We start from the raw sequence: 17,467 nt of genomic DNA on the forward strand, positions 1-17,467 counted from the left end.
TCTGTGTACGACCGTCTTGTACTGGCCGTGTGTTCAATGGAATCATATGGTTAGGATATTGGTAAAAACGTTCATATATTAAGTTCAATAAACATTTGACAAGCGATTTTCGAAAATAGTTCGTAATTAAATTTTCCGTCTTTATATTATCTATGTCGTGTTATTTTCACATTTGTAAAACTAGCTAAATCATCGTAACTGTGCCATTGTATCGAGAAACTATGAAAACTAAAAATATTGAAAATAATTTGATTAGTTATAAAAGTCATTTTGTATCTTATATGACATTTCTGTTGCCATCAAGTATTACGCAACATTATAAAATAAAAACTGTCGCAGTGTGTTTTTCATATACAAGCGAGTGAGTATTAGCCGCTGTTGACATTCACATGATGAATGTCTAATCTGGTGGACTTTGTCATTAAATTATACAATTAATAATGCTTAACGTTAACATCACGCAAGTTAATATCACACATGAGTACCCCTGATTTTACTGTAATGCTGTTACATTGTCCACATTGAATACATAAGTGTGGTGGGTTGGTTATTGCCAAGGTGACGAAGTATGTCGCCATTTACTGCGTCATTCGCCGTTTACGTTTGTTAATTCATGGACCTATAAAAACAAACAGAACATTATGAACTTAAAATACACTGTGTGCACGTTGTGTTGTTATACTATATGTAAATGAGGCGGGTATATGAATAACAACACACGTTATGCAGATGATACATCATTAATAGCAAGATGTTAAATTTGGTAACACTAGCTAGGAATATTGTCAATGGATACCATGAACGGAAAAGCAAGGTTAATGACACACTAACAAGTATATTGGAAATATGAGTAGATTACATTATATTATATGTATATTTATGATTGATTATAACAGATCAAGTGATCAGGAAGGAGATGGGTAGATTACCAAGAAAAGTTTACATTCAGTTAAAATACAATAAATTCAAAATTAGACCGAGTAAATATTATTTTTGGCATATCCTATAAATGTTTGGTTTGGAGAAATACATGGAACGAAGTTTTAGAAAACTATATATGTATAAAATGGTTCGAAAATGACATCATTACTTTAGACGTCTCTTAAAATATTTGTCCAGGCTGCTAACATAAGCATTGCTGATTTGGATTTGGACAAATATTGCGGAAGCTAAAAATAGCATCAACACTTTTGGGCTTAGACAGGTAAATAAACAACCCCAAACCTTTATAAAGTACTAACATAACCTTGATAACAATGACTAAGACTAAAATAAATTACATTGCTGATTTCATTTTGATGACTTACCGTCGTTCACTGTTATTGAATCTGGGTACTTTTTAGATTTACTCTCTGTTACGTCATCATTGATTCCATCTAGTGCTATATTGTCAATTCCCATGTTAATATTAGTGTTTGTAAAATCATCGATATTTTGCTTGGCATGCAATGTGGCTTTGTTCACTTTTGGACCTGTTAGAAATACAGCGTGATGCATCGATTAACATGTGGGAAGTTTACACGATATAACCATGAGTCAGTTCATTGTACACGCATGTCAATCAGTTTGGTGTACATACCGACATATTTTGACAGATGTTCGTCGGGCAGTTGTTCAGACTAATATGTAAATCAATCAATCGTTCAACATGTAAAGTAGCTTGTATTCATTTACGTAAATACGTTGGTTGTTAACACGTGAAGGGCAGTTTATTGTTCATACGTGACCGTCAAATATATTAATTGCTTTCACATATTATTAAGCCCTTCACAGTACATTCAGGTAAAATAGTGCATTGTTCACAATGTTTGCCATAATACAACTACGTCGACTAGCCATGGCTATTGACTTACCCAAGTATATGAGAAGTACTGGTTGGAATATGATGCCATGTGCGCATCCAAGAATCGTGATCAATAGGAACATTCGGAAGTAGAACACTTCAAACAACTGGGAGTTAGCAAATGCCAATGGAATAATACCCGCTAAATTGGTGAACGCAACACCACTCAGAATCTAGAAAAAAAAACCGATCATATATATTGTCAAAAAGACGTTGTCAATTTACAATATAATATGCTTCAACACAATAAATGTTAGGTGTTGTTAAATACATTATAATATCATAGCCCCACAGAAACTGATTGTGTACGAGACATAGAACCATCATACATATAAAGGCAGATTCAATCTTACCGAACTGCCCATATGCGCCAGTGCAGCCTCTGCCCTCTTAACTCTAGTCTTTTCCGTACACTGTGCGAAATACCGAGTGACATGTGATATGAATTCCACAGAAATACCAATAGCCTGTATGAAATAAATATTGTGAACAAAATTAGCATTTATTGTCAGGTTTTGAGACGCACTTGAACAATACAAATACATACTTCAAACCAGTATTAATATCCAAGAATATATATAAATATGTTTCTAAATAACAAAATCCATTTATCTGATGGTAATTTCATTAGGGTGTTTGTTTGCAGACTCACCAGAACGAGGTTTACCAACGATACGGCATTGAGATCGATGTCCCATAGATACATACACCCTAACATATCTACAATTATCATAGTGATAGTCAGAATTATGCAGATGGAAGAGAGCAGATCAAATCCAAGCAGAAGAAAACTGACAAAGAAAACGGCCAATAAGGCTATTGTCAATTGGTAGACGGTGTCTTCAACCATTGTCAAGTACTGCTCGTAATAGATGTAAGGAACGCTGAAACGAAATTATATGAAATTATTTCAGATTATGTTATATTGTGACTATCCTATACACTAATAATTACATCACCGTTCACCTTACTTGATAGACATTCGTATGATTTTTGTATCTAAGTTCAATGTTTCATTTCTTAAATGTTTAAAACAAGTTTTTTCCCCAAACCCTTCTCCAAAACACACTCATATACGGTTAAATATATAAGTTGATTACAAACCTGTAGGGGAAGACATAGTAATCACCGCCATCGGCATTCAAAGACAATGTGATGTTGTCGGCTATGTATCGTGCTTTAGCTAAACCATTCGTTTGCTCCTGTGACGTCACATGTACCGTGTGATACGTCATAAAGTTGGTAGCTACAAATAACAATTATATTGATGTTTAATTTGAAATCATAAAAACAGTCCACCCTACCTTTGGTCATCGATATATAATATAATATTAGCCACCAATCTAATTGGTCACAATTGAACAACCTATCTATTATATAAAATTGAGATATAACGTGCATAACCTACCCCAGTATGCAGTGTTATTTTCTATCATTTCAACAGAAGCGGAATAAGCTGCTTTTCCTCTGTAAATAATTGATATGAGTAAAGAAAGCATTTAAAGATGATCCCTCATTCGTACATTACCAGATACATGAGAGAATCATCTGGTGTTAATTGTAAATGTAAATTAATTATTTGTAGAAAAATACGTATTTTCATCTGATTAAACATGTACAGGTGACTATTTATAATATGCAGTAAAATAAAAAATAAAAACATGTTCATATCCAGGAGTCAATCAACTAACCCTTTCTGACAGTATACTGTCGGCAAATCATCAAGAAACCATGGCATGTAGTCTTCAAACTGTTTTATAGTTGGTCTTTCTCCACTTTGCTCCAAGTCAAGACAAGGCACGCAGTTTATAGTGAGGAGTTGGTCTGGGATTGGAGACGGTAGTTCAATGTCAGGCAAGAAGCTCGGTCGCGGAATCGGCGGTGGGAACCATATGGGAAGATCAGGAAGTTCTAAGCCAGGATCTGCAAAACCGTAGTAATAACACAATATTAAATCATGTATTTTATGTGCTAATCTGCTAACGGTGAATCATTGCTACCAAATTACGTAACCATATTGGGGCTTTAAAAACGTTGAGAGGATTTGGGGAATATACTCAAATGATAAATGCTACACTAATATGCTCTATATAGCTTGAAGGGGTGTACATTACAAGCGACATGACACTCCCAATTTCTTCAATGTCGTCTATAAATATCATTATCAGTGTTGACAATGAATGATCAATATTTGGTGTGAATAACTGAGTTCTTTACATTTAATGTCGCTGGTGCATAGTCAAATATTCAGAGTCATTTGGGGGCATTTTAGAAACCACCGGACAATTTTGTATCATCGGCAAACAGTTCTACAGTACTGCTGATTCTTTCAAGCATGTTATTCAAGGAATACACTTCTTCCAGCAAAACAACTAACCACGTCTGTCCACGAAGAAGTCAACACTGTTTACATACAGTTAAATTGTATGAATAAAATACTACATGATTTGAAATTATTATTATTATTATAATATCACTCAAGTTATCACTGGTATATCACTTTGAGGTGATTTGCAACACATTTGTAAACAATCGTGATTCACTTACCATCAGAACGACAAAATTCGTCTTCATTAAACCGATACTTTCGACAACATGGTCTGAACACAGTGAGTGTTGGCTGTAACCAATCCAGATAGTCATCTATCCAAGACATGGCGGGCATAGCAATTGTGGTACTGTAATAAAAAAACTCATGTGAACAACCGTCCCGCAGAAATATTTTCCGCGCTCCCCGAGTTGAGCTAATTTGTTTAGTTTGTTATATATCCAGTTCGGAGAGTGCATACCTATTTCTATCTGTGAAAAAAAGCACTTCTTGAATAAATTAGTTTTGTTTCTCTTTTATTTTCCTTGTTAACCATTACAAATACTGATGTGCTTAAATAACTGCCAAAGTTGGCTTTTACACTTTTCTCTACCGAATATTCAAATTGATATAGTATGTCACATGGTATTAATCATCCAATCACTCCAATCTCCCACCGATTATTGTAATAACCATGGGCAATGATGCGATTAGTTGGCATGACAACAAAAGGTGACATATTGGAGCGCTCAGAAGTAGTATGCACTGGGGGCCGTTGTGTTCAATCGTCAAAACAAACACACTTTTAATTGTTTTATTAACTCACTTGAGAAGATACTTTTAAATTTGGTTTTAGGATGCTTTTAGAACACCACAAAATCCATAGACTGTATGATGCTTATAGTCAAACAAGGTGGTAATGCGACATTTGATCAACTAAGTCAACTATGAATGGTTTGGGTGTGGTTTCAATGGTTACATGTATCATGTGTATATTTAATTTAACGTACAACTCGGGGTCCTTTGAGGCATAGTATATCTGCTGTGTCAGCGAATCTTCGAAGCACCCAGCGCCACCACATATTCTATTCTGTCCTTCAATCGTCGAGTAGTTGTAGCCACCTGCCACGACGAAGTATACAGGTGTACCAACCATTAAATACTGGGCTAAATCTTCGTAGAAATCAATTACGTAAGAATCCTAGAAGCAAACCAATTGAGGTTAGTACGTTATTGTTGATGTAGTTAATACAGGATCAACTTCTTAATATAATTGGTGCAGTGCAATGAGGATTTAATTTATGTGATAATGTATTTTTCATTGATTTAACTATACTTCGAACACCTCGATTCATGATTAATTCTCACACCCCTATGCTTTTAACGTGTTTTTAGTTTGTGCTTTCACTATTATACTCTAATCGCTGTTAATGTAAGTAATATCTGATTGCCGTAATCATGTATGAGATGGGATCGGCTTTTAGCATCAGCGCCTTTCCCAAGTTTGGCCACACTCCCAGTAGTAGTGACACATGCAATGTGTGGTATATAATGTTTTAGTTTATATATTATTGACAAATTATCAACAACCGGGATTTCGCACACAATGGCCAAACGTTTATCTGCTGGAGACTGTTGTATGAGAATTTATTTTGGCAGATAGTATTATGGTATAATCCCAAATAATTGTAAAAACTCACCCGTGGCATCGATAATGACGCGTCTAATCCAATGGTTAACTGACTTAGCCATATTATACAACAACACATGAATCCAACAAACGAGATAATCTGAAGGCAGAATAGTAACATGAATTACGATATTTGACAATTGCCAATATACTATGTGTATACAAAATCAGCGTAAATTTTGTATAATGTACTTACAATGACTGGGCGAACCCACTTGTTAACTATGAATGGAGCGTAGTATTTTTTCATGAAACTGTGCAACACCTCTTTATGTTTTGGAGCTGGTCTTTTTTTCTTAGGTGCAACGCAGCAAATAATATCGTACCGTCCATCCTAATAACACATGGAATATGATTTATAAGTAACATGACCGGCACAATTATTTTCAAGAGAGTCGTGGTTAAGACAATGACAACATTTTTTTCTGGAGGAAGTTGCTTTATATTTCTTGTCTAAATATAACAAATACTTTTTGTCATTCAGTTTTCAGATTTTGATCAATCCTTTTGTGATATTTATTTAAATATTTGCTACAGCGTTCCTCTATGTCGTTACATGTATACATTAACACGACACATGTAATTCATGATTTTGTCCATCAATCAGCTGTATGGGTGAAACTGAAAAAGCAATGACTATAAGCTACGCAAGATAACTACACGGATCTAAACAAACATTTATGAGATATGCAAATTATGTGATATATATTGAAGTTCATAGCATGCGAATTGAGAAATAAGATTTAAAGGAACAAGAGTAAATTTTGAGAAATGTGAACGCAGTTGATGTTCGTGTACATGTCAGGCTGATTTCTCCAGTTTCCATTGTGTATTACGTATTGCTGCCTCTACACGCTTTTATTTTTGTGTATGTATATGAACTAGTTTAAGTGTAGCGTAAATAAAAAGGGGGAACTCCGGTTTTATCATGGCATTGAACAGAACAAATTTAATTATATATCGCCGTAAATGCATATCTGAGGAGCATCTTATGCACCATTGTTTTTAAACTATCTTTAATATCATTCGAAAGTGTACTTACTTCTTGTCGCCTGAGATCCAGTGACATTAAAGCAACAAATGCGGAGACTAGTAACAAAAAATTGAACAATACGGCAAGCCCTGCATACAATGCAAATGTACGAACAGCTGGCATGGTAGTTAAAGCACCTATATAAAGAAAACGTTGGGTCGAATGAACAGCTGATAAAATCGCATATAGATTAAATACAAGAAAAGATCAAATGAACAGCTGATGTGGTGGCCAAATCCGTGAATGAGTCAAATGAATATCTGACACAACAGTCAAATCAATAACAGGAAAATACACGATTTGATCAAATAAACAGCTGACGTGACGGTCAAATAAAATCTAGGGACAACTGCATGATTGCATCAAATGAACAGTTGCTATGATGAAAACATATGAAAGAATCGAGTGCTCAGTCGACATTGTGGACACAACATCCAAAGCTGTGTCCAGTTTCAATGTAGCAAATCAATTAATATTTACCCAAAAAGAATGCAACTGATTCAGAAAGGCACGACAGCACCATACTAGGCGCTACATCACCTAACACACGACTTAAATTTTCTTCTCTTGTTTCACCAGACCTACGCGTACTTCTCTGAAAATATTGAAACTATCATGTTAATATGCACTAATCATGGTAATTGTTTGTCAATACAAATGTGATATACATTTGAACATGCGACTAAAACAGGTTGCTGGTAAAACGTGAAGGAAAGAGAAAAAATGTGAAAACACGTGGATCAGTGCTCCGACTAACAGGATAATATCAACAGAAAAGCATATTTTATTCGATAATGAAAGCACAAATAAAATCACTTTCAAAGTAAGCTTTACTTGATTTTCCTATTTGCTGAAATAAAATTATGTACTCACCTGATAATCGAGAACGAATATAAACATCATATCAGCACCAATAGCTAACAATAAGAATGGCACTACCACTATTATTATCAATGTAGACTCGACACCGATATAACCATATACTCCCATAGCAGCAAAGGCTGAACACAGAATGAGGAGTATGCCACCAAGTCCGAGGGTCACTTTGGAGTCAATCTGTGAATAGAAAGATGCAAATACACATATGTATGTTTCAGGATGGTTATGTGTTTAGTAAGCTCAGATATATAAACATACTATGAAGTTATTACGAGCATGCTTTGTAGTATCATCGTAATAACCTTATTATTATACATCTTTTCCTCTCAGAAATACATCATCTGAATGCCGAAATACAAAACGTTTAGATTTAGCGAACTTCTTTGTGCTTGTGCTTGTGGGACCGGTCAAACCATGGGGGCAGCCATGTTTTTTTATTAGAGGACACTTACTTAATCGTTTCATGTTTGGACTTCGCGTTTCCTAATATGGTAGGATGAAAATACCCAATGCAATACCGCAAAATTACTGCACGCTGTAACTTATGGCGTTACGATGAAAGCTATTTATGTAGTTGACTATATCACCTCCTATATCGTTTTAAACATTACATATAACAACAACAACAACAACAACATACCACGACAACAATAACAAAAATATCAAATAAATGCTTACCATCTAAGAACGATGAGCAGATATTTGGAATAATAAAACTGGTTACGAATAGAAATATTTGAAAATACTTACCAGCAAACGATCACATTGGTAGATTTCACCAAGAGCTATGGTAATATAACAAAATATAAACACATAGCTCATAGCGACAGTAAGAATATCTGCTTGACTTGCACGAATCAGCTCGTCTTCAATTGAACGCTGAAATATAGTATATTCACAAATATTCACACTGGTTTTATTCACAAAAGTAGCGTCAAGTATATGCTACGTCATAACACAACACATACTACTTTCGAATATTGCTTCAACTTTCAATGCAAATGTATTCACTTTCTGTTGAATGTAATTACATTTTCTCACCTCTGCGAAGTAGGAAAGGCTAAAATTAGAATTATTCCAATTGGATACAACATCTAAGAAAGCCTTTTCCCAAACTTTAACTTTGTCCACGGCCTTGTCATTGTCTATATAGTTGTCATTCAAAAATATCACCAACAAAGCGGTGGCGTTGTTGTAGTTATCATCTAGACGAACAATTATATACTTATAATTATTACATAATTATTACATAATTAACATAACCAGAAAAGTATATTTATGTTTAGTGAAAGATTAAAAAAAATACTAATTTTAAATTACATCTTACCATCATATCCTCCCATACATGTATATGGGTAATTAGGACCCCCATATTCAGCAAGACATTGCTCGGCATATGGCGTTGTATCTTGCATTGATGCAGGGGAGCTGGAGAAGTACAATACGATATCTTAAATCCACGCTCTAAGTAGTTCAGACAATTGTAAGAATATTATAATTTAAACGAAGAAAAAGTTATTAAAGATGATGTTCAGTATTTTACAATAATAACAGAAAATGCAAACAGTGCCCATAAAACCTAGCACATGCGTCCAGTGTTGCAGACATAATACAATATGTGTATGTGAAAAAAAAAATCAAAATGCGTAAGCATTACTAAATTACTTACTTTACACAATACAAGAAATGATCTCTGTAATCCGCTGAATATTCATCATCTCCACTGGGCGGTACCACTTTATCCAGCAACACATGGTCATTTTGATAATACTGCAAAACACTCTGTATCGTGCATTTTGTGTTATCTGGAGCAAGAGCGGCATAACATATGTCTTCCAGAGTGAAATATTCGTCATCGGCTTCATAGTATACCTTCATGTAGTTTAAATAATCTTGCATGACCAAAGTCTGAAAGCAATTATTGAACATGTACCATTAGTTCATTTTCGTTCAAGATAGCGTTCAAGTTCTGTTTACAAAATTACCAGAAAATAAAGTTGCTGTCTCAATTTGACACCACTAAATAATGAATTTCAATAATAACAATAGCAGCAAGCGTGAAAATTAAATATTTAACCAGATGTTCAAAAGCAAATTAATACATCTAATATTTATATGCCCAGTCGTAATATGAAAGTATATACATTTACATATATAAATATTTATACATTTCATAGAAGACACTCAAAATGAGTATATACTTAATATTAAATTAAACATCACCTGATGTAAGAAGTCTTTTTGCAAAACTGGCCCGAAGTTCTCATGGCGTCCATCAGGCCACGCTGCATAGACAGACGCATTGTGATTAGTTGGTGTGATTATCACTTGCGACACTCTCCAAAACGGTTGGAAGTGTGTATCGTAGTATTCCTTTTCTTTTAGGCATTGACTGTCTTCGGGAACCCAAAGGTCGATTGGATCAACAGTGATGACTATGAAAATGTTTCCAAGACCACAAATAATGACGATTATAAGGGCGATGGCAATTACTTTTATTGGGTGTGACGTCACAAATATGCCCCAGTAGCGAAATACTTTGTTAAGGTATTTATCCAGGCAGAATGCCGTTTTGTCAAAGCAGGTGATTTGCTCAGGTGATACTAACAAGTCCTGCTTCCCAATCTCATATGAATCCTTGCTTTTAATTATTATATAATAAAAAGCTAAAAATGCCAGGTATATTATTACAAATGAACAGAATATCAATATCATTATGAACAAGACGGCGTCTAAACCAGCTATGATCCATGGTGCCTCTTCTGGTGGTCGTTCCAGGGCGTCTCCACATGCCGCCGTGCAGTCTTGGCAACTGCAAGGGTACGTGTCGTCGTACGGTGCAATGTTACACGGTACAAAAGGCATGTCAAAAGGTTCTATTCCGTGTCCATACTCTGTGTCATTCTCTGCTAGAATGAAATTCATTTGGAAAGGTGTTACTCCATTATCAGCACTACCCATGTAGTCCAACCAACGCTGTGTTGTACAGTCTTCGGCCGTATAAGGCCCACACATGAGTCCAATCACCGGGGAGTTTGTGGATGGATAGATGACCTCATTGCACGAGTAGAATGTGCCATCAGCAAATCTCTTACTAAGATAGTAGTCTACTTCGTATATTTGTGTTTGATTGTAATATTCGATGTAGCCTGTTCTCGTGGCGTTGACGAACTTACTGTTATGTGGATTACAAGTAACCTGACAATACAGGTTCATGAAATTTGCTAAACATGCCGGGCAACGAGCAAAGGCAGACTGTGGAAATGCTGTTTGTTTCTGTAACGTGACTATTTGATCTGTGTCGCAACATGTCATGTAATCTCCTGTTATATTATCTACATATATCAAATCTGGACAGAGTTCTAACAAAATGTTGAGGCCAAGTTCATCCGTTAAAGGCTTTGGTACATCATTATATAAACAGTTAACAGTTTTTCCTGTTTCTGTGTCAGATGGACTTTCACCACACTCTCCATACCATATACACATACCGTCTTCATGTACATATGGATACTCCCCGTCAATGACCTACATTATGAAAATAAAATAATAAAATAAGTATGAAAATATAAGTAAATCTAAAACCTATTAGGGAAACAGTGTACTATCTACCATACATAGGAATTATTTTGTTACTAATGCAATTGAGGTACTGCACTGCAGTTTTCCCGGCATGCTATGTAAGACTTTTATATACTAGTAGTTAGAAGTGTGTAGATATGGTTGGATGTGCGTGATAAGTCTATGATTCACCGTTATCACAAAAACTCATACAAAATATGTATGTAATTTTTATTTATTATTGGGCATTCTTTAGTGTTGATGTCGTTAACAAGTCAGAAATTAGAGCAGTATACATATGTTAATACAGACAAATTACAAAGTACACTCTGCACTGACGCAACAACACGATCTCCCTAAATATGCTAAGATCACATATAATTAATTTTTAAAGAGACAGCTATTAATAACTTGTAAAATTTGAGTAAAACAGTTATAAGTCTTCCTACACTTTAATAAGAGGCGCTTGTTTACTGTCATGAATTTGTTTTCGCGTATCTGTTGACCGACTTAATTAACTGATTATTAGCGAATTGCTGTGTTATGTTTGTCATCGTGTAGGCCTATTTGAAGTTTTGGACGGAACTTGGCTCAGTGATTTGGAACTAATTACGAGATAATCGTCGCCATTCTGACAGTTTATATTCATAGTTATTAATGTAGTGAACGATTAATCAAAAGATATGACGTATTCAGTACTTAGTGTGATTGGCTTTATGATTGAAGGTTACGCCCTAGAGTCTTTTTACTGCTTTGTAATTGGTTAGAGTTTTGAAAATGAATAAAGAAAGTTTGAGTTGGTCTTGGCGAATACTCCACGACAGACGCAGTCAGTCCGAGAGAGTCTTGGGGCGAGCCTTGACGCAGTTCAGTCTTGGGCGAGTCTTGGTTCAGCCTTGTGAGAGTCTTGGGGACTTTTCCCCAGGGCGCTGTGTCTTACAGAGTGCTCGACAGACCGACTAAGACGAGAGCTGAAACGTATTTCGTTGTGTGTGCCTTATTTGACTGTAAAGTTAAAGTGACTTTCCCGATCCCGTACCTCAAGGGGACGAGATAGAGAGACGAGACGAGATTCCCCCCGACAGTGTGGAGACCCCGAGAGGAGAAAGATTTTACCCCTGATACGTGAGTGGAGATCCCGGGCAGGTGTTTTACACACATTGACATCCTGAGAAGAGAAGTGAAATGGCGAAGGTGTGTTTTTCTTGCGAACCGAACTAACCAGCTCCATGGCAGAGACGACTCGGAAACCGCGCTTGACGACTAACACCGTTAACAGTATGGCACCGATGAACGACACTGAAGAGATTAAGACTTCTGAACCCCTTATGAAGGACCAGTATCGTATAGGACTGTATAATTAAGAATTGAGCGACATTAAAGACAAGAAGAAGATGAAAGAACGACCCGGACTAACGCGACAAGAGAAGAGACGCTTATAGACTTTGACTTTAGCTATCTGTGTATTGCTTAGAGAACCGCTCGTTGGACACTGTAACTGACACTGTGTAACTCAAGGACGTTGAACTCTTTTCACAATCCTAACCCTATTGTTCAGTAATGTAATGTATTGCTTGCTTTTCCTATCGTTTTTTCTTACCGTTTCTTTTAGTGATGTCGAATTGTATGTATGTAAGCGCCCAGATCTTTGTTTTGAACTGATATTTAGTGACGTGCGAGGTCCTTTACAACGATTTAAGCGCGTTTCAGTGGACAAGTATTTGCAACACAGTGTTATGAGTTTTGTGATGTTTTATGGAGTTTTTATGAGTTTATGAGTACGGATTATGATGGGGAAAGTTATGCCCCAATGAGTTTTTCAGAGTTTTGAGATTTGTCGAGTACAGAGATATCGACGTTTTAAGAGTTGTTTTTGTTTATGTGTTGTTTTCCGGAATACTTCTGATGCTTTTTGAGTTGAGAGCGCCTTTATAACGTTTTTTAATGTCTTTTTGGGATGAGAGTTTGGTGCTTTTATATATGTATTGTTTGATAACGCAAGCTTTTGTTCATGATTGACAGGATTATATGTAACTCAGTAGTTTCTATCGTTTTGCCTTTCCCGTCTTCTTGCCAGAGGAGTAATGTGTTATGAAAGCGAATTTGTCTTTGCATTCTGTTTCCACGCCGTATGGCTTTTGTTTAGATTAACGACTTTTGAGTTCAGTTGAAGTTTATAAGCGTATATGACAGGAGTTTGATTAATAGCTTTTTATTCATTGTTTATTAGTTACCGCTTTGCAATGCTTTAACCGAGAGACGCATCCCTGGTAATCACGTGATCATGCTGTCGACTGCAGCGATTGGCTGATCGCTTGGTTACACCGCCACGCCTTAGTTTTTTTGACCTTTTGATATAGAGTTTGTAACCTTAGTAACGGAGACAGTGCAGCGAAGGGTCACCTCAGCGAACCGTTTTGAGAAAAGTGAGTCGTTTGGTAGCCTTTCCCTTGTTTTTGATTTATAACCGTTGATATTTGTGACTTTATAACCATTGTATTTAGACTTTATAATCATTGTACTTAATTAGTGTGTTTTACTCTTTTTGATTTATTCCTTTTCTTAGTATTGTATTTAACCCGTATGACGATGAGTGGCTGACGGTATCTTTGATTTGTGAATGTGCAATGCCGAGAGGCATATCTCAGTTTGGGTGAAGGGATGTGTCATGAATTCGTTTTTCCCGTATCTGTTGACCGACTTAATTAACTGATTATTAGCGAATTGCTGTGTTATGTCTGTCATCGTGTAGGCCTATTTGAAGTTTTGGACGGAACTTGGCTCAGTGATTTGGAACTAATTACGAGATAATCGTCGCCATTCTGACAGTTTATATTCATAGTTATTAATGTAGTGAACGATTAATCAAAGATATGACGTATTCAGTACTTAGTGTGATTGGCTTTATGATTGAAGGTTACGCCCTAGAGTCTTTTTACTGCTCTGTAATTGGTTAGAGTTTTGAAAATGAATAAAGAGAGTTTGAGTTGGTCTTGGCGAATACTCCACGACAGACGCAGTCAGTCCGAGAGAGTCTTGGGGCGAGCCTTGACGCAGTCCAGTCTTGGGCGAGTCTTGGTTCAGCCTTGTGAGAGTCTTGGGGACTTTTCCCCAGGGCGCTGTGTCTTACAGAGTGCTCGACAGACCGACTAAGACGAGAGCTGAAACGTATTTCGTTGTGTGTGCCTTATTTGACTGTAAAGTTAAAGTGACTTTTCCGATCCCGTACCTCAAGGGGACGAGAGAGAGAGACGAGACGAGATTCCCCCGACAGTGTGGAGACCCCGAGAGGAGAAAGATTTTACCCCCTGATATTACACTTACGAGGCTTAGAACGAGGCAGCCTTCTTTAAAAGTGTAAGATTTCTATCACAGATCCCGATGAATCATGAACTCATGAAGGGCTTCCAAAACCACAACTCCACTTTTTTATTGGATTTAATTAAGTACTTAGGTAAACATCCAACGTTTCGTATTATTCCTAAATAATGTTCAATTGACAGTGTCATGACTTAAGTTGAACTCTTGGACAACTGATTTCATTTGTTTTCCTGATTTTGTTTATGTCCCAAAAGTTTCACGCACACGTCGAAGTGTATTTAGGTAATAGCTGTGTTAAGCATGATGCAAATGTGTTTTGGGGACAGTTTTGTGATTGTTGCTTGAGTTGTCTATTTTGTGGGTTGTAATAATAATTGTATACGTATTGTTTAAATCCGCCAACGTGACATCAACACTATGTTCGATTGGCTAGGAGAATGCTACACAGTATAACCCATGTGCTAGTCGATGACGTTCACAAGCAAATGACTTACGAAAACACCATACTGAATAATTTTTCGAACGAAAATGACCAGGAGTGATTGAAATGAACGAATCTTAATTGATTTGCTGTTGAAACGATCTGTACAATTCTGAGCAAACATTGGATATTGCGTATTACTATGCAATGTTATGTGTGCGCTCATTTATAGTCTCCAAGCACTGTTCTGGTATTGTCTAATTACTGAGCAGCACGTGGTACGAATCGACCAATGAAGACCGCCGTTGCAGCAATTTTATAATAGGGTATACATAGTTTAATTCTGCTCTTTTATTTGTAAAGTGTCATTAAATTGAAAAAGACAACATTAACAGTGTCGGCAACATCACGTGATATTAGTATATGGCCAAAGGTTGTCTACGAGATAACCATGTTCATTGTCATTGTACCAAGGCGTACCATCCCTAAACTATGCCATACTTAACCATGACCTCTGACGCAGGACAATGTGAAATAAGGTTATACATCCAGTATAATATAAAAATAAATTGATTATCACATTATAGAGCGTTAATACAATGTCAATTAAAATAAGCAATATGTAAAGACTCGGCAGGGACAAGAAAGTCGAGCACAGTTTTTAAGCGAATATCCCCGTCCATATTCTATTATTTAGCAGTACTGTGGGGTCCGTTTGACAGTTATTATACCGCCAAATTATGTATACGTGTAACGGTATCTTCGACAGCGCGGTAAACAAGCAAGCGACGAGCGAATACTTAGGTAATAGTGAAACAGGTTAAGCAGGGTTTTTTTAACGTGAAAAGATCAAATGTAGGGAAACTAAATCTGTGTAGATATGGCAGAATCACACTAGTTCGCATGTCCGTGCATAGATGTCAATCACTGCCAAGCCTGATAACAGGACTGCACGTCATGTGGTACAAATAGACCAATGATAATGAACAGTACGGCAATGTAATTGACTACTGTATAACCAAACGAAAAACATAATGTCGAGTTAATTGTTTCGTTGTTGTTGATATTATATGATTCGACACAGGGACCCGGGACTTGGATTATACACATTTTATATGTAGTTTAAAGCCTTTTGTTAGTTACAGCATTGTAACATGACATAATCTCATTTTCGAAGATCTATTTTCATTAAGCGTGGTGTCGACCAGAGAGAAAACTGCACGCCAGCGATTTAAAAAAAAAATAAACGCTGATTTCCTCAGCTTACATACAAGTTACAAGTGTACATACGCCATAGTTGAAACCACAAACAGCCATGCAAAACCATGTCACACAATGTCACTCTTCACAATCTGCAAAAATTACGAAATTCAACCTGGAGTTTCACCGTCCATGGAGCTAAATGTGAACTCCCGCTTGATTGCGTTTTTGAAAACACTGCGATTTACTATATTTCTTATTGTTGTCACCGTGATCAAATTTGAGTTAAGATATACTCATACAATTTATTTGTAGTTTGACTTGCTGTACTAATAGTAATGACGTTATAAATTATATTATCCACGAATACGTTCGATTCGAGCAAACAAATGTCGAAACTAGAATGTATTTCTACTATTAGTAAATGAGTATAATCGATATTGAGGTTCATTTTGTCCTTGTTTGACATTGATACAAATCACATTCCTACCTGGAAGTTCGCAAACATGCACAATAACAACACACTATATGTGTTCATCAATGACGTCATCTTCTAAATTGAATGATAATGAAGAGGATGATAAAAGTGATTCACAAAACTCCCCGATGTATAACTTCCGAACAGTGTGACCATGCGGCCAATAAACTGGCAACTAGGGCGACAACGACAAAAAGCCTGTGAACAAATTCTTAAGAGCGAGGTGCCGGGCGCAAAGGTCGCTAAGATATGACAAGACACATTACTTGAAGTGGTACCATCATCGATATCATCTATCAAGTCAATTTGCACGTAGCACACGGCCGATCATATCATCAAATGGGTTTAAATATTAACCATTATAAATAGCGTTACCTTTCTCGTGAACACTTGTGATTCTTTATTTGACTTATTCACGGCTGTGTCATATCAAGTGTTATTGGGAGGCTATTTCAAACTTTGGTAGTACAATGTATACAATTAAATAAGGAATAGAGGAAAGTGCATTTTACGTATGTTTGAAGATGAAATTGAGTTATAGTTTGGATATTGACGATGAAAATATTAACGGATGTTTTAAAAGACTTTTGCGTTATGATTTGTATATGATAAATCGGTGATCGCTCAATATCGACGCTTGGTCGAACCGTGTCTTCGTCAGTATTATCCGAGCCGCATTACTCGACGCTCATTTCATGAGAATTCTTACAAGCGTGTTATAAAAGTAATGCCT

At 36.3% G+C, this 17,467-nt stretch overlaps 1 protein-coding gene and 1 long non-coding RNA gene across 2 annotated transcripts; both read right to left on the minus strand.

Moving 5' to 3' along the window:
• Positions 1–465: 465 nt before the first annotated feature.
• Positions 466–1,496, minus strand: LOC146730244 (uncharacterized). Its single transcript, XR_014927398.1, has 2 exons — positions 1,308–1,496; positions 466–619 (listed from the first exon to the last, which is right to left on the minus strand). It is a non-coding gene; the product is annotated as an uncharacterized LOC146730244 (long non-coding RNA).
• Positions 1,497–1,767: 271 nt separating this feature from the next.
• LOC102807592 (NPC intracellular cholesterol transporter 1-like) lies at positions 1,768–16,806 on the minus strand. Its single transcript, XM_085494063.1, has 19 exons — positions 16,747–16,806; positions 9,977–11,281; positions 9,423–9,661; positions 9,081–9,181; positions 8,795–8,958; positions 8,504–8,632; positions 7,748–7,930; positions 7,355–7,469; positions 6,884–7,011; positions 6,038–6,175; positions 5,852–5,941; positions 5,162–5,352; positions 4,391–4,521; positions 3,535–3,667; positions 3,252–3,310; positions 2,948–3,089; positions 2,496–2,727; positions 2,197–2,310; positions 1,768–2,016 (listed from the first exon to the last, which is right to left on the minus strand). The coding sequence occupies exons 1-19, from the start codon at positions 16,804–16,806 to the stop codon at positions 1,768–1,770; spliced, it is 3,903 nt and encodes a 1,300-aa protein (XP_085350189.1).
• Between the last annotated feature and the right edge of the window lie 661 nt (positions 16,807–17,467).

Source organism: Saccoglossus kowalevskii, chromosome 19 (assembly GCF_978046115.1).
Source record: "Saccoglossus kowalevskii chromosome 19, keSacKowa6.1, whole genome shotgun sequence".
NCBI classification, from domain to species: domain Eukaryota; kingdom Metazoa; phylum Hemichordata; class Enteropneusta; family Harrimaniidae; genus Saccoglossus; species Saccoglossus kowalevskii.